Source organism: Carassius auratus, unplaced genomic scaffold (assembly GCF_003368295.1).
Source record: "Carassius auratus strain Wakin unplaced genomic scaffold, ASM336829v1 scaf_tig00217069, whole genome shotgun sequence".
NCBI lineage: Eukaryota > Metazoa > Chordata > Actinopteri > Cypriniformes > Cyprinidae > Carassius > Carassius auratus.
Window position 1 is genome coordinate 11,221 of NW_020528878.1, and position 26,412 is coordinate 37,632.

Sequence of the window (26,412 nt, forward strand, 5' to 3'; positions counted from 1 at the left end):
GCTAAATAACCAATATCAGGAGAATTATGACATAAATCTTTAACTAAAAATGTTACCAACCTAAATGTAACCATTAAACAACCACCACCTAGCTATTTGAAGACATAGCAATGAATAACTTAAATTAAATAAATTACTGTGCAGGATACACGCTTAAACCACATTTTATCATAATTTGCTCATCAAAGATGCATCTATTAAAATTAAGTTTTAATCATCTGAGCAGTACCAGTAGTTTTAGATTACACTTCACTGTGATTAGACAGCTGTAAATGACCGAAAGCATCGTTTTAAAAAACAGATTTGTATCATTAATACTGGTAGTAGTCTGGTCAATTGCATGATGCAGCATGTGCCTGGCCCATGAGAGAGTGACCTGCTCCGTGTAGATTAAATAGATTTACCAGAAGACTAATAGGGCTTGTCATTGTACTTTGCTGACCAAGTGATGTAATGCAATATTTTCCACAAGTTTGTTCTAATGAAAAAACAATCATCTATTTCTTGGATGGCTTGGAGATGAGTACATTTTAAGCAAATCTTTTTTGGTAAACTTTTTTTAAGGCATATTTCTCAAAAACAATGCAGTAGCAACCCCTGCTGACCATTGTGTAATATACACAATACAACGATATACGATGTGTCATAATGCTGATTTTGTTTTCTATGTGTCTAACTTACCTAGCATCAAAATGTTTTCTTCCGTTCCCACGTGCTGTTTGAGCGTTTATGTTCAAATTTAGTGAAGTCTCTGAACCACTCGAAGCTCTACTCTGTCCGATACCGCTCATTCCAGTAATGAACATCTTTATATCTGGCGACATTTCATCCTGCTATAAAACAGAAATGAAGGTCATACGTCTTATTAAAAGTTTGTTATTAAAACATGCGTTGCTATCATATCTGTTGTCGTGATGGTTTTTATAAGTAGTATAAAACTGATTGCACTATATTTTCACTATTTTTATTTATTTATTTGTATTTATTTTTTTTTACGTAAAATCATTTTAAGTTTTAAAATAGCTTGTCTTATTTTTGTTATTATTTTTCTTCATGATTATTTTACTTTCTTTTATGTAAAGCACTTTGAATTGCCATTTTGTACGAAATGTGCTATATAAATAAACTTGCCTTGCCTAAGACAATGGCAAGTCCAGCTGTGACTGTATCAGATCTATGAATACTTTGCATAATGTTGACTGATTACATTAAACATTTATTTGGTTAAATAAGGTTTAGACCATGTCACATAAAAATAATGAAAAAAATATATATATCGGTAACGTTACCCGGACTCTTACCAAGTCAATGTCTTTTTCAGTTTTATCGTGAAACATGTGCGTCTAAAACACCGAATAAAAGAACAAAATAAACTACAAGTGTGTATTTTAAAACAGATCTCGCGTTGTCCTGACAAGACAGCCCCATGTGTGTATTTATTTATTTTATATGGACGTGGTAATCATGACCATATACATATTGTATTTCTACTGTCTACGGTCTATGATAATGACACCACGAGTGGTAATTTAATGATGTGATGTCAAAATAAAAGTTTATTACAACGCAAGAGGTTGACGTTGGGAAATTAACCGCACTGGCATAAATCTGGAATACACTATATAGTTTAAATAATTATGAAAAAGTGGACACTTGTCATGATCAATGTTATTTGCATTTTGCCCAGGTCAACGGATTCAAAGGTCGATTCGTTGCAGGTTGGCTTCCAATCGCCGTATTAATCGAATCTACGTCATAATTTAGTTTCCTGTCTATAAAGACTACAGTCGGCATGTTTTTTTTTTGTTTTGTTTTTTTGTTGTTTGTTTCTGGTTTGGTATGCCTGTATAAATATTTGTTTGTATATTGATGGTTTTACACGTTTGTACCCAATGTTACCTTCAATAAAAAAAGACTACAATCGGGATTTTTAAAGCTTCACGAACACTTCCTTCTTTGCTGAATAATTCATCTGCACCATTCGCAACTTGTAACTGTTTAATTTCCCTCCATTGTAATCCTAATGTTGCAACGATAGTCTTGTAAACTCGTGAAAACTTGGCTAAACGTTGATACAACGAAACTATTTTAAAATGTCTGGGCAACACAAAAATAAAGTAAGTGTTTAATTGAGTAAAATAGTAAAATAAAATAAAATAAAACAATCAAAATGACTCATATGACACTTAAATTATACATTAAACAAAGCTATGTTATGGACTAAACAGCACTCCATAAAAATAAAATATGAGAGAAGTGAGATGATTAGGGCGGAAAATGAGAATTTCTGTACTTTTTAATAATACAAAATAATAATAATAATTTTGCTGTAAAGGTATATGTTATATCGCCTTTAAAATGTCAGTAAATTCTATTCTATACTTACAAATATTTATGAATCCAACCACCAGCACCAGCGTTCTGTACTGATCAATTGGGCGTGGCGTTCGCGAGAGGGCGGGGCCATGGCGTACTTCCTTTGGCGCGCGCTGTGTGAAAGTTAAAGCTGCGACTCAAATCGTTCAGTCAGTCCAGTCTGCTTCATGTGGTTTAGTTCAGGTTAGGATTTGTTGGGAAAAATATTTTTTTCGTACGGTGAGTGTTTGAATGTGTTTATATTTATTTCAACTTGATAAAGTCGAAGTGTGTAGTTTAGAATAAATTTAGATATGTCTGTTTGTACTGTGGTTAGCAAGCTAGCTTGCCCCCGTCAAACAGAACATGCGTGTTTTGTTTAAGTCTAATGTAAACATAAATACTTGTTTCTATATGTTTTGGTTATGTTAGCCAAGATGATGCATTTAAGTGTTAGACCGTACCTTTATAGGGCAGACATTCTGGGCTTGATGTAACTTAGCCGTGTGTATTCTCTTGCTGCTCTGCAGTGGTTTTCTTACAGATCAGCATGTTTGTATACTGGTTGTTGTTTAGGCGTGCAGAGATGTCTTGGGATTTTATTGTACCGGTTTTTTTCGACCATTTCGTGAAGTCTGGTGCTGTTAATCAGTATGTTGTTCAGGATGTGCTGTCTGTCTGCTAAACAAGGTTAAACTATATTTCCCACAATGTATCACCGTGCTCTATTTTCAATGGCCAGAGGCCTGTCTGTTTCCCTGCCGACCCTGCTCCTGTCAGGCTTCTTATCAGCCGCGGACCGCAAACAGCAGCTCAGTGCTGTGAAGATGAGTGTTTTCTTCTTTGCAAATTCACAGAAACCGTTGAGAGTGACTCATACAGGGAGACTATCTTCATGGCACCCAGCAAGGTACTGCTGAATGTTATTCAGTTTTTTTTATTCATGGATTGTTTACACCAGTGGTTCTCAATTCCAGTCCCCACAACCCCCACCCTTTGAAGGGAGCATATAGGTTCCATTCAGATTGCCAGTAGTGATGGCCGATTCGTGAACGAATCGTTCAATTTAACCGGTTCTTCTTAGTGAACCGGTTGAACCAGTTCACCAAATCGAACTGAATCGTTTGAAACGGTTCACGTCTCCAATAAGCATAAATCCACAAATTACTTAAGCTGTTAACTTTTTTAACATGACTGACACTCCCTCTGAGTCAGAATAAACCAATATCCCGGGGTAATCCATTTACTCAAACAGTACACTGAATGAAATGCTGTGAAGACCGAACTGAAGATGAACACCGAGCCGAGCCAGATAATGAACAAACACGCCCACTGCTGGAGCAGTTCTCGTTCTCGAGTCAAGAACCGGTTGCTTCGGTGTTCGGATCACCAGTACACTCAACCGAGAATCGTTTCTGTCGGACGCGTCCGATTTGAGAACCGATGAGCTGATTCTCGTTCTCGAGTCAAGAACCGGTTGCTTCGGTTTTCGGATCACCAGTACACTCAACCGAGAATCGTTTCTGTCGGACGCGTCCGAATTGAGAACCGATGAACTGATGATACTGCGCATGCGTGTAATTTTGTAAGTATTTTGTTAAACATCGGAAAGTGTGATAAAGTAACTATATTTTTTTTTTTTTTTTTTTTTTTTTTTTTTTTTTTTAGATTAATGTTTCCAATCTGTATATTGTATATAATGTATAGGCCAAATGGGTTTTCAGGGAAGTTGGACAATAATTAAGACTCTAAAGACTCTCCTATGTTTAATAGGAATAAGGGATGATTTATGAGATATCTGTACTGTATTTATAGTTAATGATGACATTCACAAATTGAGTTTGTAGTAAACAGAACATGAACATGAGTAGAGCAGCTGATGACACTGAACTGCAGCACGTGCCGGTTAGAGCGATTCTCGTTCTCGAGTCAAGAACCGGTTGCATCGGTTTTCGGATCAATCAGTACACTCAACCCAGAATCGTTTCTGTCGGACGCGTCCGAATTGAGAACCGATGAACTGATGATACTGCGCATGCGCGATTCAGCGTGAAGCCAACTGACTCACAGCATGTCTCTGAACCGAAGGGATTCTTTTGGTGATTGATTCTGATTCTGTACTAGTAGTTATGAGCGGGTATTTTGAGGGCTTGGATGAAGGGCAATCTGGCGAAACGTAAGTTAATTTAATGATGACTGACTGACTAAAGTTATGATTACTGACTTTATATATTTGAATGTTTGATAGACGTGAGGCCATTACGTCATCGCCAATGACGTCATTACGTCGAGCGTGAAAGAACCGATGAACCGTTTTTTTCAACCGGTTTATTGAATCGAACCGTCCGAAAGAACCGGTTCGCGGAAAAGAATCGAACTTCCCATCACTAATTGCCAGGACTGGAATTGAGAATCACTGGTTTATACTATGCCCTGTGATGAGAACAAGGCAAATACGAGCTGATTGGCTGGGATCTTGTGTTCTCTTGCTCTCTGACTGGTGGGTAATCTTGGCAGAGCAGTGGAGATTGGCTGCGCTGCTGTAAGGGCCCACCCATATTGATGTTAGCTGTCAAGCATAATACAATTCTCCTTTAGAAATGGACAATTGTGGATGATTTGGCAGCTTACAGTGTGTGTGTGTTTATGTCCCGATAGTGTGTGCGTGTGTGTGTGTAAATGTGTCAGTCAGCAAAGAGTCACAAATCTCCTAATGGGCCCACCAGCTGTGAATGCTTTCTTTGGTAATCTGAGGGCAACATCTACTGTTTCTAAGCTTTTAGTGTATACAATTTTGTTTATACACCATATTAAACATCTCTTTGTTTTTGTCTCATGGTCACAAAAAAGCCTGCAATAGGACGGTGAGCAAGAGAAAGTTCTTCAGTGTATGACTCAACTGCTGCAGCTGGACATTCGCACAATGTGGAGTCTGTCTCTAGTGGAAGAGGAGTTTGTCAGGTAAAAGACTGTATTTCCTCTTAAAATGTCAACCCTTTCTCTGTTTAATATTTTTAGCTCTGTATATCTTAATATATGATTTTGATTGTGTCAGTCTCTACTTGACTTATGGTTTTTTTTTTTTTTTTTTTTTTTTTTTATGTAGCTGGGTGACATGCTGTTGCTAAAACTCCTGGAAAACCCCACCATAAGCCACGTGAAGAGCGAGTCCACCAGAGATGCCATCATTCATGTGCTAGGAATCACGGTGAAGAAATACAATCACATGTTGAGTAGGGGTATATACTGAACAAAATTATAAACGCAACACTGTTTTTTTTCCTCATTTTTCATGAGCTGAACTCCGAGATCGAAGACTCTTCTATGTACACGAAAGGCCTATTTCTCTTAAATATTGGTTACAAATCTGTCTAAATCTGTGTTAGTGAGCACTTCTCCTTTGCCGAGATAATCCATCCACCTCACAAGTGTGCCATATCAAGATGCTGATTAGACAGCATTATAATTGCACAGGTGTGCCTAGGCTGGCCATAATAAAAGGCCAAATGTGCAGTTTTATCACACAGCACAATGCCACAGATGTAGCAAGTTTTGAGGGAGCGTGCAATAGGCATGCTGACTGCAGGAATGTCTACCAGAGCTCTGCCCTACAAAGGCAAAAGACCTTAATAATATCTGATTTATCTGTGGTAGTAAATAAAAATGTATAACTTGGTCTATATTAATGAATGGGCATTTGCAGTGTAGCAGCACTCATAAAATATTATTTGATTTTAGGTGTATAATTAAAAGTTTAAGGTTGTTATTATATCTTTTGGCTTGTATCTGTCAAATACAAAGACATCTATTTTTCCATGTATTTACCACTATATATTCGCTTGACATTTTTGAGGTTGTGTTTCCAGCAAAGTAACAATGTTGGTTTTAATGTAACATCTTATTACAATAAAATAACATTTTTATCATACTGCTCACCTGAGATAATTTTCATCCAAATCAAAATTCCATGTGTGTGTTCCAGAGAGATTGGTCAGAAGTCAAGTGAGGAACTAGCCAGAGAAGGTTCAGGTGTGAAGCTTTTTGTCTGAACCTAGTACTCTGGAACCCGAAACCATGATCCCAAACATCAGTGTTCTCCTTACACACCTGGATGGAGAGGTATTTTCACATGTTGTCTTTCATCACTTCTTTCATTGGATTCTTGCCCAGTGATGAGACCAAGGCGAATATGAGCCCATTGAATTGGAGTCTGAACTCTCCTGCTTTCCTGTTGGCTGGTAATCTTGGCTGGGCAGTGAAAATTTGCTGTCTTGCTGTAAGGGCCTGCCTACATTCAATAAGCCCCTTCCTCTGAGTTTTCTATCCTTTAAAGAAATGGGGATGAAAAAGGGTGGGGCTTACAGTGTGTGTGTGTGTGTGTGTGTGCGGATGCGCATGTGTACAGTCACAGGTTGAATCTCAGTTCTCTGCATTAATTCTTTGGGCACTGAGCACTCTCTTTGGTAATCTGAGGGCAATCATTTACAATTAAGCTGTGAGTTTCAGAGCTTAAATCTTCTGTGTGTGTGTGCTCTGTTAACATGCTGTTTGTGTTTTGACAGAGTCCGAGTCTGCAGGTGGCTGTGTATGAGGGTTTTGTCTGGTGATGAGCTTGATGACTCTGCTCATGCAAGCCGAGATCGTTTCCTGGAAATGCTGCAGGAGCACATCCATGATGCCCACTCACATGTCCGAGCACATGTGCTTCAGGTCTAGAATGATTCTTTTGAATTGATTTAATGTCACAGCATGAAACATTTTGCCCAATGATGACACCAAGGCGAATGCGAGCTCGTTGGGTAAGAGTCTGAGCTCTTCTGTGCTCCTATTGGCTGGTAATCTTGGCTGGGCAGGGGAGATTTGCTGCTTTGCTGTAAGGGCCCGCCTACATAAAGCAAGTTCTTCCTATCAAGCTCTTCTTCAGAGAAATGCAGGAGAGATTTGGGAAGGATGATCATAATGTGTGTGTGTGTGTGTGTGTGTGTGTGGACACAGGTTGAAGCTCAGTTCTCTATAATGTCCAATGAGCTATGAGCTAGTTCTTTTTTGTAATCTGAGGGTATTCTTTTCTTTATCATGTTAAGGCATGGTGTGCATTATTTAGATCTGTAACTTCATATCGTGTGTCTGTGTTTAGTACTGAGAAGGAGGTGGTTCTCGGTAATTTGGACATGCTATGGGAGAGAAGGTTGCAGAATATTATTTGCTGGCTCAAGACACATTTATCACCATCGCTAACATAACAGACCATGTGAGGGTATGTATTTACACTTTATGTATATACTAATACTTCAGCTGTCTGTCCCTAGCCATCGCTGCTGGTATGTTCTTTAAGCTCTTTTTGCCATTTACACATCTCGTACTAGCTTTGTCCTTGGTAATTGATCACAAGTTTTGGTTGGTTTCTAATAAATGCTGTACCAAAAACTTTCCCCCAACACATCCTCTTTTTTTTTTTTTTTTTTATGTAAATGCAAAGTAGCCGCATGTGTCCCTTTAAAGGGGACATCAGATGCTAAATTTACTTTTAGCTGTTGTTTGCATATAAATTTCTTAGCAGTGTATGGACATAACCACATAACAATGATTTAAAAAAGAAAAAATTCATTCAACTCCCAAGATGAGATGACCTAAATATAACACACTGCCCAATTTTATTTTTTTTCTTAGGATAAAGCAAATTACAACCTGCTGCCAGACATCATCAGCTGATTATCTGATCCTGAATGTGGAATGAAGGAGGGGGACTTCAACACCATTATGAAGTGAGATATGATTTATGCTGCTATTGCAGTTTAACTTTTTCTGCATGACAAACCATAAATCACTTCTATTTAACTTTCTCTTTCAGATAACTCCTCTCCTACATCACTAAAGAGAGACCGAGAGTTTAGTGGAGAAGCTCTGCCAATGATTCAGAACCGCAAAGTGGGTATCAGACACACAACATGCTATTTGCTTTATTTTAACCTACAGTCTCCCAATGGAAACCGTGTCCTAAAAACACCTTTCCCGTTCATCACCAAATAAGAAAAGTTTTACCTGGTTTTAGAAGATTTTTTCCATTATTTTGCCTACTTCAACCATGAAAGGTAACTTGGGCTGATGTAGTTACCCAAAATCTAATTTAATAGTTTTCATGGTGCACAGGAAAACATTGCTAGAACAACATTTGTGAGATTGGACTCCTTTATGACAGATGATTGGTATTAAGGACCAGGGGCCTGTACCATGAAGCTAGATTAGGTGGCTAGCCAGCTATGTTTCAGCTTAGTTTCAGCCAACCCTGGGTTTTAGGTACTGTGAAAGTAGCTTGGCTTTAATCGGTGTTCGTTGCCATGGTATCTCGCGCTGCACGGCTAACCTGCTCCGTGGCAGGTTATGTTCTGGATTCAAGAACTCAAACTGAAAGTGAACCAATCAGATGTGAGAGAAGTGACACATGTCTCACGCAAAGTCACTCCAGTTTATCTTGCTCCAAATTAAAGGTCACTTTAACATGACTATCATTTTAGTCATTTATTCCAAGATAAAGTGCAGTAAAGCACTTATGCTCATTTAACATGCTTTATTTTAATTCTTTTTCAGATGCTGTCATGGCTGAGAGTGAGATGCCAACACCCATCGCTCGCATGTGACACTGAGCACTTTTTTTTTTTTAAATACCTCTTTGTAATTTGGTTTTAGACAGATGAGGTCTGTGACTGTAATTTTTAATTGTTTAATGTTTTAGTTGCCATCAAATATATCGGTGTCTGTAGGTTTTTATTAAACTTTTTCCATGGAGCTGAATTGTGTTTTTGGGCAGCTTTTATTGCAGCCCAAGTTTGTTGCAACGAAAAGGGAAAAAAACGATGATTAAAGGGCCTGAGTCTAAAAATGAGATGCTGATCCGTGTGAAAGTTTAATTTGTGTCGCTGCCTAATGTAGGGTAAGAGAAACTACCTCAGTTGCTTTAGTTTACAATGTCTAGGCCACATTTAAAACCTTGCAATGAATATGTGCTTTGCAAAGACTCTGTCCGAAAATCTCCCAGAAGCATGAACTGCATGAGTGAGGCTGGTGGCTGCAAATGTGCAGCTTTTAGCATCTGCAACTTCTGTGATTATGAGAGCAGACGGGTTTACAACATACCAGTTCCTCAGCAGTTTAATTTCACCAAAGATGTGTTTGATTTACTTTAAACTGGATAACACACATTGTACATTAACACTGAATAAACGTCTCAAAAAAAAGGTTAAGACTTTGACTGGATAATACTGCTGGGGAAACGGCACTCTGGACCAACCTAAAGTTGAAGTGTGTAATTTTTTTAATAGTTTAAAAAAAGTTCTCAAACAGATATGCTGACAGTTATTTTCATGTAATGGCTGATAACCAAATGATATCAGATATTTACCCTTCATACTATTTTATCTAAATAAATTAAAAATAAAACATGTTTTGAATGCTGCAAATAAACTGAATTTGATATTAAATGACTGAGAATGTTGACCTGGACCTGAATGCTGTAGTGATCACAGCAGAATCAGACTGATTCATCTGCTCCAGGTCTCGTCCTCATCTTTGTCTGTGGTTTTTGACAGGTTTAAGTTGAACACTGTCTTGTGTGCAGGAGAGCCATTAACCCACAGGTGATGTGGAAATGGAAAGAAAACGGTTTGTGGGAAAATCAGGCGAAGTCAAGCTAAAACTGGAAAACTGAAACATTCCATCTCTTTATATGCAACGTTTCCACATGTCTTCCCACTATATGATGCATAATACAGAAGACTGATAAATGGATCTAAAGACCTGTAGTGCTTCAGCTGGCCTGAAGGTGGAGGCATTTCGTAACAATCAATTTGCAGAACTCATTTCCAGTTACATGCAATATATATTTTAGTAAGTTTAAATGATTATGAGTAATTCAAAATGTATAAGCCTTGCAGTTCAAATGTTTTTTTCTTCTTTTATTTGTAAATTGTAGAATCATTTATTAATAATATTATAAGCATTTATATCATTAGAAGCCTCTTGTTTTGAGTCAAATTGAAGCATTTTTTGAGTGACATTTTGTTAAAGATAACTTTTCTCTTCCAAACACAGGGTGATCCTTTTTTTTCCACAAGAGCATAATGCCATGTGACTGATGGCAGACAAAAATCTGATCTATGCTGAATGATGAGAGGATTGTGCGTTTATAAAGATTTCTGGATTTGTGGAAATTTTACTCAGGAATGCTGGGACTTTTCAGGCGATAAATCTTTTAGTAAATTAGTTTTATCCCTAATAGGGAAAAACAGCATAACTTCAGCAAACAGGCCTGTAGCTTGTCAGAAATAATGCTAATAATGATGCAACTATTTTTGAAAAATGAAAGCATATATTTTTCAAACTGCAAATTGTTTTAACCAAGCTGTAAATTCTCCCACACTGATTATTCTAGGACTATAAAGGGAGAAATGTAGTGGTGCAGCACACTCACTGACTGCAGTAATGAGACAGGTGCTGCTTAATTGACCTGTTAATGGGGCTTATGCTTATCAGATGGAAAATAAAGCCACAGACTTTATAACTGAAATATCAAGCAAAAATATACCAGAGCTCAACATATTCAGCTGCCTCGTGGTATGTCGTTAAATCAGACTTTAGATGTTTGTTATGACAACCTGAAAACAACAGCTTGTTTGTGAATGCAGAGCGAAAGCAATTCGTTAGTTTTGGTTTGGCGCAACTGATTAGAATGGTTTAAATGGCAAACTAAAAAAACCTGTGAGCCGCTTACCTGTCCTGACAAAAAAGTACTATGGATGGTACTAGAGTATAGAGTATGAGTATGAGTATGGTACTATATCACAGTACCATAGTACTGTGATATACTGTGAGTTCCAAGTCTGTGACTACTATGGAAATAAATACCATAAAGAACACGATATATATGAGAACATTCATTTTTATTAATACAGTACACTGTGCACTGTTTTTAAAACTTGAATGCCATTGGTTGTAAAATTTCTACAAATAAAAACTTAAAAAAAAAATTTTTATATAGATTTTTATGTTTTTAAAACCGGTAACTGTTTAAATCATATCAACACATGGTGATGTGATGTGACAATTTTTTTAATTCATACATGCTCCTTATAGCCTCTAAATTGATTATGTTTGAAATAGTTTTAGATGTAGTACAAAGTTTCCCAGTGAATATGTCAAATACGTCAAGTATTTCAAGTTGACTACAAGTTTGCATGGTTCTTCAGAAAATACCTTATTGCATAGTCAAAAAGTGTAGTACCTTGGTGCTTTAGTTAGACAGCATCTGAGTCAGCTGTAAGCCCCTATGCCTAGAAATGCTGTCTAGGTAGGAAGTGCACTTGGTTTTGATTAAAAGAGGATTTTTAGGGCATTAGTAAGTTGAGCTCTGTCGGGGAAACAGCCGTGAGGTGGACACTGTTAACCGACTCGGATGTTTATGGATTATTATTATTTCTGCATTACAATTCTAATCACGTGAGATGAATGTGCAATGACAGTGTCCCGACACCGAGCCGTCTCGCGCAGTTCTAGAGGAACGGACACGCGCTCACATTCTTTCATGTAATCGAGCACTTCATCGCGTTTTTACAGTGTTTTCTTTCTTTTTGTTTTTGGTTTATTTTATAGGAATGGCTTGGCCGTGCATCAGCAGAGTCTGCTGCTTGGCTCGGTTCTGGAACCAGTTCGATAAATCAGATTTGTCGGTTCCGCTAACGATTCAGAACTACTCTGACATCGGGGAGCAGGAGGTGCGATCCGTCACCAAACTCGTTTCCACGGAACAGGCGCCGGGCGTCAACTTCGTGACGCCGGACCATGCAGCTGGAGTCCGGCGGCCGCAACGAGGACGGACGGAACCGAGTTATAAACCCCGCGAGGACTACCATCCCCCGGGTGTGCCCTTCCAGAGCGTCACCCAGTACAAACAGGATTACAAACCATGGCCCATCCCGAAGAAGGATAACTTTCCCTGGATCAGTAACGGAGGGAAAGGCGGCACTTTAACTGATAGCCCGGTGAACGGTTACTCTAACAGCACGAGTCAGCAGCGGGCGGACAGACTGGAGCGAAGCGGCAAGCAGAGAGGGGCAGATCAGCTCAGCTCACACAGGTACAGATGCTCTTCATGCGGGGCTTTCTCTCATGGGAGCTGTTCTTCAGCACCTCTCTTCCACTGCAACACTCACACACTTCTCAACAGTTCATCATCATCATGAGTTAAATAAGGTTATGGGATTTACATTTAAATTTAAGCAAATTTAGTTAGTAAAACACACACACACACACACACACACACACACACATATATATATATATATATATATATATATATATATATATATATATATATATATATATATATATATATATATATATCAGTAATACCATATGGGTGAATTTCCTTATATTTTATTTTAGCAAAGTAAAACATTACAAAAGACAAACATTCTAGACTATATTATATTACTACTACAACTACTACTACAACTTCTAATAACAATTGATGATTTCTATTAAATATTTGTAATCTATATATTATTTCATTATTTTATTTCATTTTAGCCTGTTTAGTAAGTAAAAACATATTACAAAGAAAAATACCATAATAATAATTATATATGAATAAATCTCAAATCTTTGTAATCTGTATATTTTAATTTTATTCTGAAGTGAGTAAAAACATTGCAAAGACAAAACAAACGTTTATTATTAATATTATTATTATTTGATATATTTTTGTATTTTTTTCGGCCTATTTAGTACGTAAAAACACTAAAATTATGAAAAAAATCATAAATATAATAGGTCCTTATTGCTTATACATTTTTAATTATCAAATAGACTACTACACTAACATAAAAACATGTAATAATAATATCACTTATTACTGGTATGTATCTAATATATATATATATACAGAAATAATGTACAGTACAAAGCATAAAGTCATGGTGCAATGGAAAAATAATTAATATTGTGTATGACTCCCATGAGCTTGGAGGACTGCATCCATACGTCTCCGCAATTACTTAAATTACTTCATAAATAAATTCATCTGGAATGGCAAAGAAGCATTCTTGCAGGACTCCCAGAGTTCATCAAGATACTTTGGTTTCATCTTCAATGCCTCCTCCTTCATCTAACCCCAGACATGTTCAATAATGTTCATGTCTAGTGACTGGGCTGGCCAACCCTGGAGCACCTTGACCTTCTTTGCTTTCAGGAACTTTGATGTGGAGGCTGAAGTATGAGAAGGAGCTGAAGAATTTGCCCTCTCTTGTGGTTTGGAATGTAATGGGCAGCAAGAATGTCTTGATACATAAGGCTGTTGATGTTGCCATCCACTCTGCAGATATCTTGCATGCCCCCATACTCAATGTAACCCCAAACCAAAATGTTTCCTACACGGAACGGACTGTTTTCTGTATGAATCTTGGGTCCATGTGGATTCCCATAGGTCTTTTGCAGTATTTGCTATGATTGGGATGCAGTTCAATAGATGATTCATCAGAATAATCAACCTTCTGCCACTTTTCCACAGTCCATCCTTCCTGCAAGCTGTGCGCCTTGGTAAATGCAACACAATTTTTTAGTTGTCTTCTGTTTAATGCTGGTTTCTGAGCACTAATTCGGCCATTGAGACCACTGCGTGAGAGAATTCAACAAACTGTTCTTGTAGTTACAGGGGTTTCTGGTGACCAGTTCTAATGTAGCTCTGCTGCAGTTGAAAAAGGGCTGGCCCTGGACTGTCGAACCAGCAAACGGTCCTCTCGAACAGTTGTCTTACAGGGTCTGCCTGACCTGGGTCTGTCATAAACTTCACCAGTTTCTTCAAATGTTTTTCTTATCCTCTCCACTTGACGTTTAGATACATTAAAGATGTCTGCCACCTCAGCAGGAGACTTGGTCTTCAGGCTCTTGATGATCAGCATTTTGGTCTGTTGTTGAAACTTTGGCATGTTGTCAGAGGTCAGGATGCATTTCAGATGGAGGTTGGGTGTGCTGGGGTTCTTCTACACCCCTGGGAATGTGTTAATTACAGTATTTGTCACAGGTGACACTCTAATCTGTGATTGGTTGAATCTTTTAAAGATGTGACAAGACTTTTGTCTAAGCAAAGTCTGACCTTTCTGTACTAATTAAATAAAAAAATAAAGGCATTATAAGATTTTATTTTGGTAAAATAAGCATGATCTAGAGGCCTTTGCCTCTACACTAGAGCCTAAATCAGTGTTTTTTATGTCTGAAATAACATATGCTAACTGTAGTCTCCAAAAATTAATTGTTGCCAGTTTACTGTAGTGCTGTATCTGGACTGGTGTGGTGGTTGTAATGGTTGTGTATTGCAGTGAGAATTAATCTCAAACAACTACATAAACAGTTATCTGAGGGAAATAGAATGAATTGATAACAAAAAGCCTTCTGTGTTCATCAGGCTTTGGTTAAAGGATCTGATCTGTGAACGTATGAAACCTGCAGCTCCTCAGAATTCTAACTCTGTTTTTCCCTGTCTTATTAATTTGATCTCTTTCTGGAGTCAGGAAGGAGTACCAGCCATGGTCTGGAGCTCGGCCATCAAAGCCTGCCCATAAACGGCCCACCTTCCTGGGTACAGGTGCTGACCAGCCCCCGCCGGAGACCAGCTACCAGGCTGCCTTCAGCCCAGACTCGCACAGACACACAGACGCCAGTGTACCGGAGACCAACACACACGCACAGACAGAGAAAGCACACACACACAGGACAGAGATCAGCATGAAACCAGAGGTGAGTGAGAGGATAGATCAGAAGGGACGTGGATAGAAGAGAGAGATCAAATCCGACAGCGAGCTGATGTGACAGAATGATCAACAAAGAGTTAAATTTCAGACCATGCTCAGCAGAACGAGAATGAACTGGAGACTTTCAAATTATCAGCAGGAGATCACTGTGTAAAATCTTAACTTTTATTTTTACCCCCACCCCATGAATTATTCATGTTTGAGCTGTAAAGTTGACAAAATAAACCTTTTTAAGTGGGTTTACCTTTTGAGCTAGATGAACTTTTTGGGCAAATGAAGAGTTGGTCATATTTAACCCAGAATATGTTAGCAGAAATATTGATTTGCATAACCTTTTAGGTTAATCTGTGAAATCAAGCATTATATGCAGTTTAATCACAATGGTTATTTAACACTGATCCCTGTCTGGGACAAATGCGAGTTTCAGGTCTGGTTAAAGTTGTGCTCTCTGTATCGACCAGTGCTGATTCATTGAGGTTATGTAATCAGTGACCCTGCTCCTGTGCCCCATTACATCAGTCTAGTCTGTGCCCGTCCTCTCAATAATAATCAAAACTAACTGTGAAACTGGTGCTGAATCTTTTGCCCGTCAGTCAGTGAAGTATGCACTAATTGGGTTTCATTTAGTCCTAATTACTCTCTTGGTAACCCATGCATGCTATCAAACCTCATGCTTGACCAGTGAGGAGAGAAACAGAGAGCTGAAACACACAATGCCAGCAGTCTGAGTCTGAGAAATTTGTGCTTCTGGTGTCAGGCTTAAATGCCTCTGTTATTGAGTTGTTACTTTTCTTTTCATAACCTTTTCGCTGATGCTCTTGTCAAGTTGCCAGAGAGATCCACTAGTCTGATGTTTTTGATGATGATTGAACAAGTCTGAAATTCCTCTATGACAAAGATACCAAAACCAGGGACCATGGGACAACCATCGATCTTATTATTATTATTATTATTATTATTATTTATTAATTAATTTGTTTTTGAATTGAAAAATCCCTTGATATTCTTATTTTTATAATTTGTTTTATAATAATAATAATAAAAAAATATATATATGTATATATAATATTATACTAACATACTATAACTTTTTATTATTATTATTACTTTGCTGATGAACTGAGGAGTAGTTGGATCAGTGTTAGATAAAACAATCCCAAATGTTCCAGGAACAGGATTGAGAAGCAGTTACAGAGATCAAACCTGCACAGTTTCGCAGTGAATAAATCCCAGGGCTTCATAAGTTATAATGTAATCTTAAATGACAGTTAAAAATCTTATGTAAGCTTTCAAGTTGCTACCCAGACAGTTTCCCATACATCAGCGCTCTGTCCCTGATGATGGTCACTCAGCAGTTAATGACATGCAACAGACAGAGGATGAATCAGGCCATGTCCAGATTGGAATATTCCTGTACTGTAAAATATTCCATACAATATATGTTTAATAAAAAAAAAAAAAAAATATATATATATATATATATATATATATATATATATATATATATATATATATATATATATATACACACTGAAGAAAAACAAACGTTCAAAGTTTTGGGTTGGTAAGATTGTATTTTTGAGAGAAGTCTCCTATGCTAACTAATGCTGCATTTATTTAATTACAATTTTTGTAAAAATGTTAATATTGTGAAGTATTATCAACAATAACAAAATCGATTTTAATATATTTAAAAATGTAATTTATTCCTGTGATGCAAAGCTGAATTTTCAGCATCATTACTCCAGTTTTCAGTGTCACATGATCCTTCAGAAATCATTCTGATATACTTTACTGCTCAAGAAACATTTATTTTATATATTTTATCATGTTTGTGGAAGCTGAAAAAAAAATTGGTTCTTTCATTAATAGATTTAAATTAATTTTCATTAATTTGTAATATAAATATCTTTACTGTCACTTTTGATCAATTTAATGCATCTATGTTGATTAAAAGTACTAATAATTACTGATTTCTTTTATATATACTATTACTCAGCAAAAGGCTTTAAAATAATGCAACACCCACTTGTCATTTCAGAAATAATTCATTCATGTTGGATGTTTTGGAGGTCTCTGAGGTCAAATTGGTGTATTATAAATCATTTCCAGCATTAGTATGGTAGAATGGCATTCTGAAGACCTAAGGTTTGAACAGTGTCTGCTGTTAGTGAGGCTGAGTCTGAGGGTGTCAAGTTCTTATTCTAGAAACACTAAACAGTGTAAGAGAATGTGTGTGAGAGAAAAAGATTTAGTAGATGATAAATCTCATTTTCACTCAGCGCTTGGCTTCTCAAATAGTGAGCCCCTACTGTAAGGATTAGATGTCTTCTAGCCAGGAGAAGGAGACTGACTGAGAGACAAAGAACAAAGACAGATGGAGGCAGAGTGGCTGGAGATAATAGAATATGAGACTTGGAGAAGTACATCCCCAAATAGTAATTTGAAAATAGTATGCAAAATAGATACTATTTACAGTGGGTTTTAGAAAACATCAAGATTGTCCATGACCTGATGCTTCTTTTTTCTACTTACATTTTAGATGAAAACTGTGAATGGATTTTTATTTAAAATAAATACTGTATTTTTTTTTACCTTCTATTCTTCAAAGGATATGGTAAAACGTGTTCCACAGGTTCCACAAACATATTAAGCATCACAATTGTCTTCAGCATTGATAAAAATAAATGTTTCTTTAGCAGTAAATCAGTATATTAGAATAATTTCTGAAGGATCATGTGACACTAAAGACGAGTAACGATGCTGAAAACTCAGCTTTGTCATCTAGGAATAAATTACATTTGAATATATATAATAATATTTCACAATATTATTTTTTTTAAAACCATACTTAAAATCAAATAAATGCAGCATTAGTCAATATATAAGAAACTTGGAAATTTCACCAATCCCAAATCTTTGATTGGTAGTGTACAGGTATTTTATATTTGTACATTCTTTTTAAATACTTGATGATTTTAACAGAAATGTGTTTTATGTGACAGGAGCAGAAGACTAAGGTGTCACCAAACCCTTCTGCCGTCTTTCAAAGCAAATCCAGGATCTTCAACATATGATCCATCAACGCTCCCCATTTAAAGAGCCACGTTCACATCTGATTCGGCCTTTCACTAGAAAAGACCACTTTAAAAATGAATTGTCACCTGAATATTGAGAAACTGAAGTCATTCTGAGAGACTAGTATCATCAAGAGGAGAAGAATGCCAGAGGATGAATAAAGACGGGTTCAGTGCAAGAGCTTGTGAAAAATAAAATGGAGTTCTCCAAATCATTCCACTGAGGAATCTGCAGAACCAGAGGAATTTGCTGGAAATGTACACAACGTGAAATCTATGCAAGAGAATGTATGCTTCAAATGTCAACCATCTACTGGAAGGATATGTTTGTAATTCGCTTCAGATTTAAGAGTGATAGAAAGAGTGTGTGACTGGGAAAGTTTTCGGGCTTTAGTTTCTGCTGACCTTACCCTGTCCCAGATGAATGAATATCTGCATGTTTCCTAATAGTTTTATTACCGTAATTGATTGAATATGCAACATTTAAAAATGTTTAAAAAGCAACAAAATGTAATCTGGTGTCTGGGAGGATTTATCCTGTATTTGCTTATTTAATGAGATGCTTTTGATATACAGTAATGTTGGTCTGTCAATACTGATCTGCTAATGTCTGCCTGAGGACACCGGGTGCTTCTTATCACCGTTTTCATGCTCCAGACCCTGCTAGCCCTTTATGAAACCAATATAAAGACTAAATTATGAATATTTTCTGTCACTGAATTGGGGGCTGTGCAAGTATTTTGTAAATTCAGTTTAAATAAATGGGGAAAATCCTTAGGACAAACCGTTTAAATAAAAATTACATTCTTTAAATTTGCTTGCACATTATTTGACCAAGAGCTGATTAATCATTCCAAACATGTTACAAATAATTGCAATTTAAAAACTGACATAGTCTGTAAGTTACATTTAAGAAGTTTTTTAAAAATCACTCAAAAACTGAGTTGCATGACCTCGATCATGCAAAATGGTCGAAAATAAAACGCTGTGCTAAGTAGTAATAGCATATAGCATAGATTAACATAAAAAAAAATTGTGGTAGGCCGTTAAAAACAAAAAACTAATTATTTCTGAGCCCTATCTTGTTATTGTTTTGCTATGTGACATTTCAATTGTCAACAAATCAGGACACCTGGATCCATCTTAGTGGCAGATTGACCATTTTTAATACAAGAATAGCTATTTTGTGATGCACAATATGAAAGAAAAACATTCAGGAGTTTGGCTGGACAAGTGAAGATTTTAACACTGAATTAACACAAAGCAATAAATTCTCTCCCATCCACACAGACACTGATGCTAGCTGTATGACACAAAGTAGCCCACCAAACCAGAGGACACAATAGATTTAGCAAGTACACAAATACCTCCTGTCAATCTGCAGATTTTCCTCAATGTCCCCAAATGACACGCACAAAAACTCTCACACTCACTGAAGTTTAATCCTTCATAAATCCCACAGCTGTACGAAAATGATTCATATGAAAACAACATGATTAAGACTTTTCTTAGACCTTCTATGCCCTAGTGTGAAACTAGTGAAGACATGCGACTTAAAATGGACATTTAATTTAATGTCTTCATGTCTGGGTGAAGACATTAAAAGGACATTTCTGTCATTATTTACTCGACACTATTTCAAACAACATGAGGGTAAGAAAATCATTGCAGAAAAGTAATTTTTGGGTGAACTATTCCTTTAAGACTAAGACGAGCTAAACAGCTGGCAACAGCAAAGCAGGGCCATGTGATCCTGGGTTTTGTTTGTAGAGATTGAGGATCTCAATCACAGTAGAATAATAGAGCAGATGCTTCTGCGTCTTCAGAACCTGATCTTTAACACTGTACTGTAGTTACTGTACTGACAGTTACACATACTGGACCAGAGTTCATAAATATCACAGAATTCATAAAGGAAGCATGAAAAACAATTAAATAGACTAATGTTGGCATATGAAACAAATGCTGTTCAGACTGTGTATCAAGCTCTGTCTGGATACATGACACTGGTAAGTAAGAGGGCATTTGCACCTGTGATTGGTCAGCCCTTGAACATTCGCCACCTTAATATAATGTGAGGGGAGGGGTCAGTAAATGACAGTCCACCTTTCTGTGGTCAGATGCCAAGGAGTGAAGTTAGTCAGCATGGCCTTCATCCTTCACCATGATGCCCATGTACCTACCGGAGACAAAAGTTTAAAGTAAGTGAAACTGCAATAATAATGATGCATTTCCATGACATTTCAAAATTTGGTTAAGATTTTTAAAGAATAATTTGTAAAAAATCATATTATAGAAATTGCACCAAAAATGGGTTTTTAGAGCCAATTAAATATATAAATGCTGAGCATAACTATTCGATAGAGACATTACCGTGCCTATTTATATTAATTTCATTTAATTGTTTCCATATGTTTCCAGGTTGTTCAAGATCATGGGAACTCTGATGATAGTTGCTGAAAAGCTTAAAAAGAGGATGAACAAAATTACCTATTAGTCAGAAAATCACAGGTGGGAATAGCGCTAATGGCCTGATGCACATCCATAGCTGATATTTCTCTCGGAGTTCTGTGGAGGCAAGAAGAGAGGGATGAAACAAGGATGGAAATGAGAGAGAGAAGTCTCACGGTACATTTGCTATCTTGCTATAATGGGTTATTGACCTTTGAGCATTAAATGAGAGTCAAACTGCTGCTTTCTGTTAATGTATGAGACTTCGATCAGTTCCTGCTTCATCATGGATAAACGGATCATCATTTAAAAATACAGTTACCGAATACTGTATAAAAGGCTGATGAAATATTCTGCTCAATCTGTGTGTGTGTGTCAGGCATGTGAATGAAAGCAGATGTGCTGAGTAAGTAGAGCAGCACTGAGCCAATCTCTTCTCTCTCAGGGCCAGGCTCTGCTGCTCTACAACTCAAATAAATCAGATTTTCATGAGCTATTCTCAGTGCTCTGATAATTATATACTATCATAAAGCACTTCCTCCCACAATTACGATCAAATCACATTAGACAAAGTTCTTCAAAACTGACCAAGAAATAATGTTCCAAGCTCTATCTGTAAAGAACAGAAGAGGCATTTGAAACTACTCTTTTACTCTGAATCATACTGGTCTGCCCATCTGTCTTGATTCGTCTTATGCACTGACCTGTTTTGTTGGGATTTCCCATGGGCATTAGCCAAAGACTCCCTGAGGATTTCACTAGCAAACTGCTCCACAGCCTATGAAGAGATTTAGACAACATTCAGCACTTAGACATGTTAAGAATGTCCTACCCAGGAAAAATAAATAAATAATGTTCTCACTGAATGTAAAAATAAAAATTAATCAGAAAATAATTTATGCTTAAAAGAGAGCTATGTGGAGTGGTTTTTAAGACAAATCAGAATTCAGAGTGGGAGGGGCTATCATTCATCATGGTAATAACAAAAATGTACAAATTAGTAAATAGTGCAAAGGCCCATTCAGACCAAGAACTCTAACTATAATGATGATTATATTACGGTATTAAAACTTTATATTTAACATTCTGGATGTGAAATTTTCTTTCATAAAATAAAACAAATGACTAAATCTCAGACTATTTACCTTAAGAATAATGGTCTCCACGACTGGAGCAAAAACGTTCTTCTCCACCTCAACCTGCTGCAGTCTGACGCCGATCTAACACACACACACACACACACACGCACGCACGCACGCACGCACGCAAACACAAACACAAACACAAACACACACACACACACACACACACAATATAATTACTACAGCCTGAATGATATACAGTTTTGCAGATTTTATCGGCTGAAATGAGCTTGTTGCAGATATATCAGTATCAGTGTATATGCCGCTGATATGCCTCCGATATGATTTTTTTTTATAGAACATAAAATGCAGATTAATTGCTTGTAAATGTAAAAAAAAAAAAAAAAAAATCAGTTGAGCTCTAATCAATACATGTATGACACGGCAGAAAGTTTGGAAGCAGGTAGGAAGACATGAAGAACATTTCAATCTCTCTCACTTGCTCCGACGTGTCTCTGATGAACTGGGTAGATTGGCATCGCCCCAAGAAGAACTTGGGTTCCTGTTCAGCCTCTTCCTGTTCCAGCTTAATCTTGACCTTGGCAGCATCTATGTCTTTCACACTGATGATGTCAAGAGGCTCGTCATCCTCCTCTTCAGGCTCCGCCTTCAGAATCCTCTGAAGTTGCTTTAGACGTTGAGACAACTCCTCACAGCCCGTCAGAGTTGAGCTGCACTCTAACACACACACACACACACACACACACACACACACACACACACACACACACACACACACACACACAAACACAAACATGAGTTAGTGTAAATCAGCACACAACTCCTCACAAGCAGGAAGCAGAGCTACACAAACCTACCGAAAGCAAATAATACTCTTGATCTACAATAGGGCTCTGTTCCAAACACTATTATTATTATTATTTTTTTATTTATTATTGTTTTGCCTAATAATCATCAGAATTAAATCTATTTTTTATTTTTATTTTATTATTAACAGTAGTTTGTATTTTTTCTAATAACTTATAATATCATTATTAATATTATTATTATTTAATAGTAATTAATAATAATTATAATTAAACTTTAAACTATAAACTTGACTCATCTAGTTAAACAGTTACACAAACTAAATAATAATAATAATAACAACAACAACAATTTATAAAGTGCCTAATATTTATTATAAATGATTTATTATTTTAAATAGTTTGTATAGTACCGTTAATAAACAATTTATAAAAAAAATATATATTTATTATTTTTAATAGTTTGTATAGTGCCTTTTATAAACCTACACTGAATAACACAAAAAAGCAAACCAAGAAAGCACATAAATGGAGGCTGAAGACAATAAGGAAGGCAGGAGAAAACAGTACAAACAAGACTCCCTAGTGAACCTCCTCACTGCTTACAGTCTACACTGGATATTTTCTGAGGCAGCATTCTAACCGTGAGTAAACCTCATTAGTGCCATTCATGGACAACATCTCCATTACTGGTCACTCATTCAAACAAAAACCACAGATGTGCACTAATGTCTTACAGTCAATATCAACGCAGTATGACATCAGCTAATGACACAACACTTTGTGGTTTGTCTTAAAATGCTGTCTAGGTAGGAAACACCGGACTGAAGCAGAGCTGATGTTGAATTTCAGCTGCTTATGCCCAAGTTGAATTCATGCGCAACTCTGAATACTTATGATCTCATTATTTAACAGACTAATGCACCATCACTGGAAACTAGAGAGAGAGAGAGAGAGAGAGAGAGAGAGAGAGTGTGTGAACACTACTGCATTATCTGTGCCAAGTCTTGTGTAAGTCAAAGAGAGAGACACAGGCCATGATGAATTATCCTCAACCAACGGTTCAAATCTCACACACACACACACCACATTGGACACAAGCATGTGTGCTGTTACATAAACTACACACTAACCGGGTTCACTGTCGATCTGTGTGAGTATGTCCTCGATGGAGTCCTCCTCTGTGCGCTGAGCTTCAGGGTCAGGGGGTGTGTAACCACGGAGACGGCACCAGCGAAGCACCTCTTTGGTCCTGGGTGGAGTGAGGGCCTGAAGCCGAGGGGTCCTCTCTAACAGATCAGCACACACACGGCGCACAGCCACTGCCCGCTGCAACTACACAAAGAGGAAGAAAGTAAACAAACACAATCCAACAGAGCTTACAGATGCACTCGGACTAGATGAGACACAAACACTCCTGTACCTCTGCAGCTCTGCGTTTGCCAATGTTCCATGAGTAGTACTGATCCACAGAGGTGGCACAGAACGGATGGGAGTCCTCATCTGCAAATAACACAACTGTGATTGGTTTGAAACTCTTTTTATGCAGACTAAATGAATGGAGACAATCATCATTGATAATAATAAGGGTTTCTTGAGTACCAAATCAGCCAATTAAGAGTTATTTCTGAAGGATCATGTGACAATGAATACTGGAGTAACTTTTGCTAAAAATACAGCTTTTCTATCACAGGAATAAAATATATTTTAAAATAGAAAAATGTTGTTTTAAGTGATAATTCACAATATCACTATTATTTTGACTAAATAAATGCCTCTGTGAGGATAAGACTTGAAATATAATTTTTTTTCCTCAAAACTTAAAAAAAAAAAAAAAAAAAAAAAGCATTTAGAAAATAGTAAGGTCTGTGAAGCTGTCAAACTTACTTTTCTCAGGGACAATCAAAGGGAATTTCTTCACTATAGCCGTCAGAAGTTGTGTCATGTTCTCGATGTGCTCCGTGCTTAAAAGAGATTGACAATTTTTTTAAAATATGTACACAAATATTATACATATTACAAATGCAACACAAAAAAAATCTGAATTCCCGTCACTGATATTGAGTGGCATTGGTGCTCCACAGCAACACATTTATTTTATTTTAGTGTTCAGTTTGCAGACTAGATTGAATCTGATGATAAAAACCAGACCACTGCAAAATAACAAACAACAAATGTGTCAAGTATGAATATGAATTGGTTAGAGAAATTGCTCACGCACTTAGAACTGGTCAGAGTGATTAATGAATTAACTATTTATTCACTCAAGAAACTGCAAGTCTGCATTACTTTTGGTAAAAGCCAACTCAAAGTGTCAGGAGAATTACATGAGCTTTAACTCAATTAAGTGTCAGGAGAATTACATCACTATTATTACTGAACAGGTGTTACTATGGCAACACACAATTAAATCAATTCAAAATTGTAGATGTACGTGTCTGTGAGTGTCGATGCCGCTCTGCAAGGTATAGAAACCTTAGGGAATAACTGGCATTCTGACAGATCAGGACAGAGAGACAATTGTGTGTCTAGTTCTTACTTGAGTTCGTGTGTTGAAGATTCTACACCCTGTTCCACTTTAATAGTAGCAGCTGCGTCTGTGGATGTGTGGGTTGCCGGGAGGGGACCAGAGGTGGGTGCTGTAGAGGCTGGGGCAGATGGTTGGGGTACTGGAGTCGTACAAGTGGAGCTAACCAAACCAGGTTCAGTTTTAACTGTGTAAAAACCCAAACACAACAAAGGTGAAAAGGTTTGGAATCAGAGGATTGCATGGTTATACACATTACTCCTTGACATTATATGCACTGTATATGTGTGTGTGTGTGTGTGTGTGTGTGTGTTTGCAGATGTCTCACCTTGAGCTACAGGTGTGGATGCTGAGGAAGCAATGTTGCTGCCAGATGCACCTTTAGCACCAGACTGAATGACTGTAAAATACGTTTTTTTTATTGATCAAAAGAGACAGTAAAGACATTATAACATTACAAAAATTGCAGTTCTTTTGAACTTTCTATTCATAAAATGCATTTATTTAATTATGATTTAAAGTCATGTCAGCAGCAGTGGCTATATCCATGGCAAGAGAAAACCACATTTCACAATTCGGTTTCTATTCATAAAAATATTGAAAAAACATATTGTTTCTGTTAAACAGCACAAGTGTTTTTAACATTGTTCATAACAATAATAAATGTTTCTTGAGCACCAAATCAGCATATTTGAATTATTCCTGAAGGATCATTCTGAAAATGTTGCTTGCAAAAACAGAAATAAAACTTTACTTTACTTTAAATAGTAATAATATTTCACAACCTTTTGTACCTTTGATCAAATAAATCAATTAAATGCAGCCTTTATTTTCTTAATTTTTATTTGTTTAACCAGGAAGGTCCCATTGAGATACAATATCTCTTCTACCAGGGAGCCCTGGTAAATATATCCTCACAGTGTTAATTGATTACATATAGAAATGGGAAAATAAATCACAGATTTAATGTATATTTAATTGACACAGTAAAGAATATTTTAATTGTACATTTTATTATTCAACTTCTATAGTATTTCTTGAAACCTGCCTTTTATAACAGGTCCATTTTAATTCTACACTGTAATTTTCATAATGTGAAATAACATTTTGGTCATATTGCCCACCAATAGTTCTAATTTAGTAAAAACCATCTTTTGGCCATGACTTAGTTAGCATTAAAGTTTTTTTTTTTTTTATGTTCTGACTCATGTGGTTCCTGTTGTTTCTCATAAATGTTAAGATCACTCAAGCCTGCCATTCCTCAATTACTGAATCCTGTAATCTAACTATTAT

The 26,412-nt window shown here is 36.8% G+C and overlaps 2 protein-coding genes, 1 long non-coding RNA gene, 1 other non-coding gene and 2 pseudogenes across 12 annotated transcripts in view; 5 read left to right on the forward strand and 1 right to left on the reverse strand.

Moving 5' to 3' along the window:
* Positions 1–2,484: 2,484 nt before the first annotated feature.
* Positions 2,485–10,174, forward strand: LOC113099837 (uncharacterized). Of its 5 annotated transcripts, none has more exons than XR_003289534.1 (10): positions 2,485–2,595; positions 3,098–3,265; positions 5,206–5,316; positions 5,462–5,594; positions 6,338–6,474; positions 6,918–7,065; positions 7,493–7,612; positions 8,026–8,120; positions 8,207–8,283; positions 8,944–10,174. It is a non-coding gene; the product is annotated as an uncharacterized LOC113099837 (long non-coding RNA). The 5 variants fall into 5 exon arrangements; XR_003289535.1 differs by having other exon boundaries at positions 5,462–5,583; XR_003289533.1 differs by having other exon boundaries at positions 5,462–5,588; positions 8,944–10,173.
* LOC113099841 (uncharacterized) lies at positions 4,786–5,113 on the forward strand (annotated as a pseudogene).
* Positions 6,520–6,832, forward strand: LOC113099840 (uncharacterized; annotated as a pseudogene).
* LOC113099842 (small nucleolar RNA U85) lies at positions 7,117–7,417 on the forward strand. The gene has a single exon (XR_003289537.1). It is a non-coding gene; the product is annotated as a small nucleolar RNA U85 (small nucleolar RNA).
* A 292-nt stretch (positions 10,175–10,466) lies between the features above and the next one.
* Positions 10,467–19,045, forward strand: LOC113099839 (microtubule-associated protein 6 homolog). Of its 2 annotated transcripts, XM_026264796.1 has the most exons (4): positions 10,467–10,965; positions 12,001–12,484; positions 14,916–15,141; positions 18,161–19,045. In XM_026264796.1, the coding sequence occupies exons 2-4, from the start codon at positions 12,003–12,005 to the stop codon at positions 18,230–18,232; spliced, it is 780 nt and encodes a 259-aa protein (XP_026120581.1). In that variant the 5' UTR covers positions 10,467–10,965; positions 12,001–12,002; the 3' UTR covers positions 18,233–19,045. The 2 variants fall into 2 exon arrangements, with proteins under 2 accessions (XP_026120581.1, XP_026120580.1); XM_026264795.1 differs by lacking the exon at positions 10,467–10,965 and having other exon boundaries at positions 11,502–12,484.
* A 326-nt stretch (positions 19,046–19,371) lies between these two features.
* The window catches only part of LOC113099838 (YEATS domain-containing protein 2-like), a 36,062-nt gene continuing 29,021 nt past the window's right edge, over positions 19,372–26,412 (reverse strand). For all 4 annotated transcript variants that reach the window (XM_026264792.1, XM_026264793.1, XM_026264790.1 and 1 more), the window contains 10 exons: positions 25,448–25,519; positions 25,132–25,306; positions 24,480–24,556; positions 24,016–24,095; positions 23,726–23,927; positions 22,265–22,503; positions 21,829–21,903; positions 21,388–21,461; positions 20,723–20,800; positions 19,372–20,411 (listed from right to left, as the gene is read on the reverse strand). In XM_026264792.1, coding sequence (XP_026120577.1) covers positions 20,369–20,411; positions 20,723–20,800; positions 21,388–21,461; positions 21,829–21,903; positions 22,265–22,503; positions 23,726–23,927; positions 24,016–24,095; positions 24,480–24,556; positions 25,132–25,306; positions 25,448–25,519 — 1,115 coding nt within the window. In that variant the 3' untranslated portion in view covers positions 19,372–20,368. The remainder of the gene's footprint in view (positions 20,412–20,722; positions 20,801–21,387; positions 21,462–21,828; positions 21,904–22,264; positions 22,504–23,725; positions 23,928–24,015; positions 24,096–24,479; positions 24,557–25,131; positions 25,307–25,447; positions 25,520–26,412) is intronic.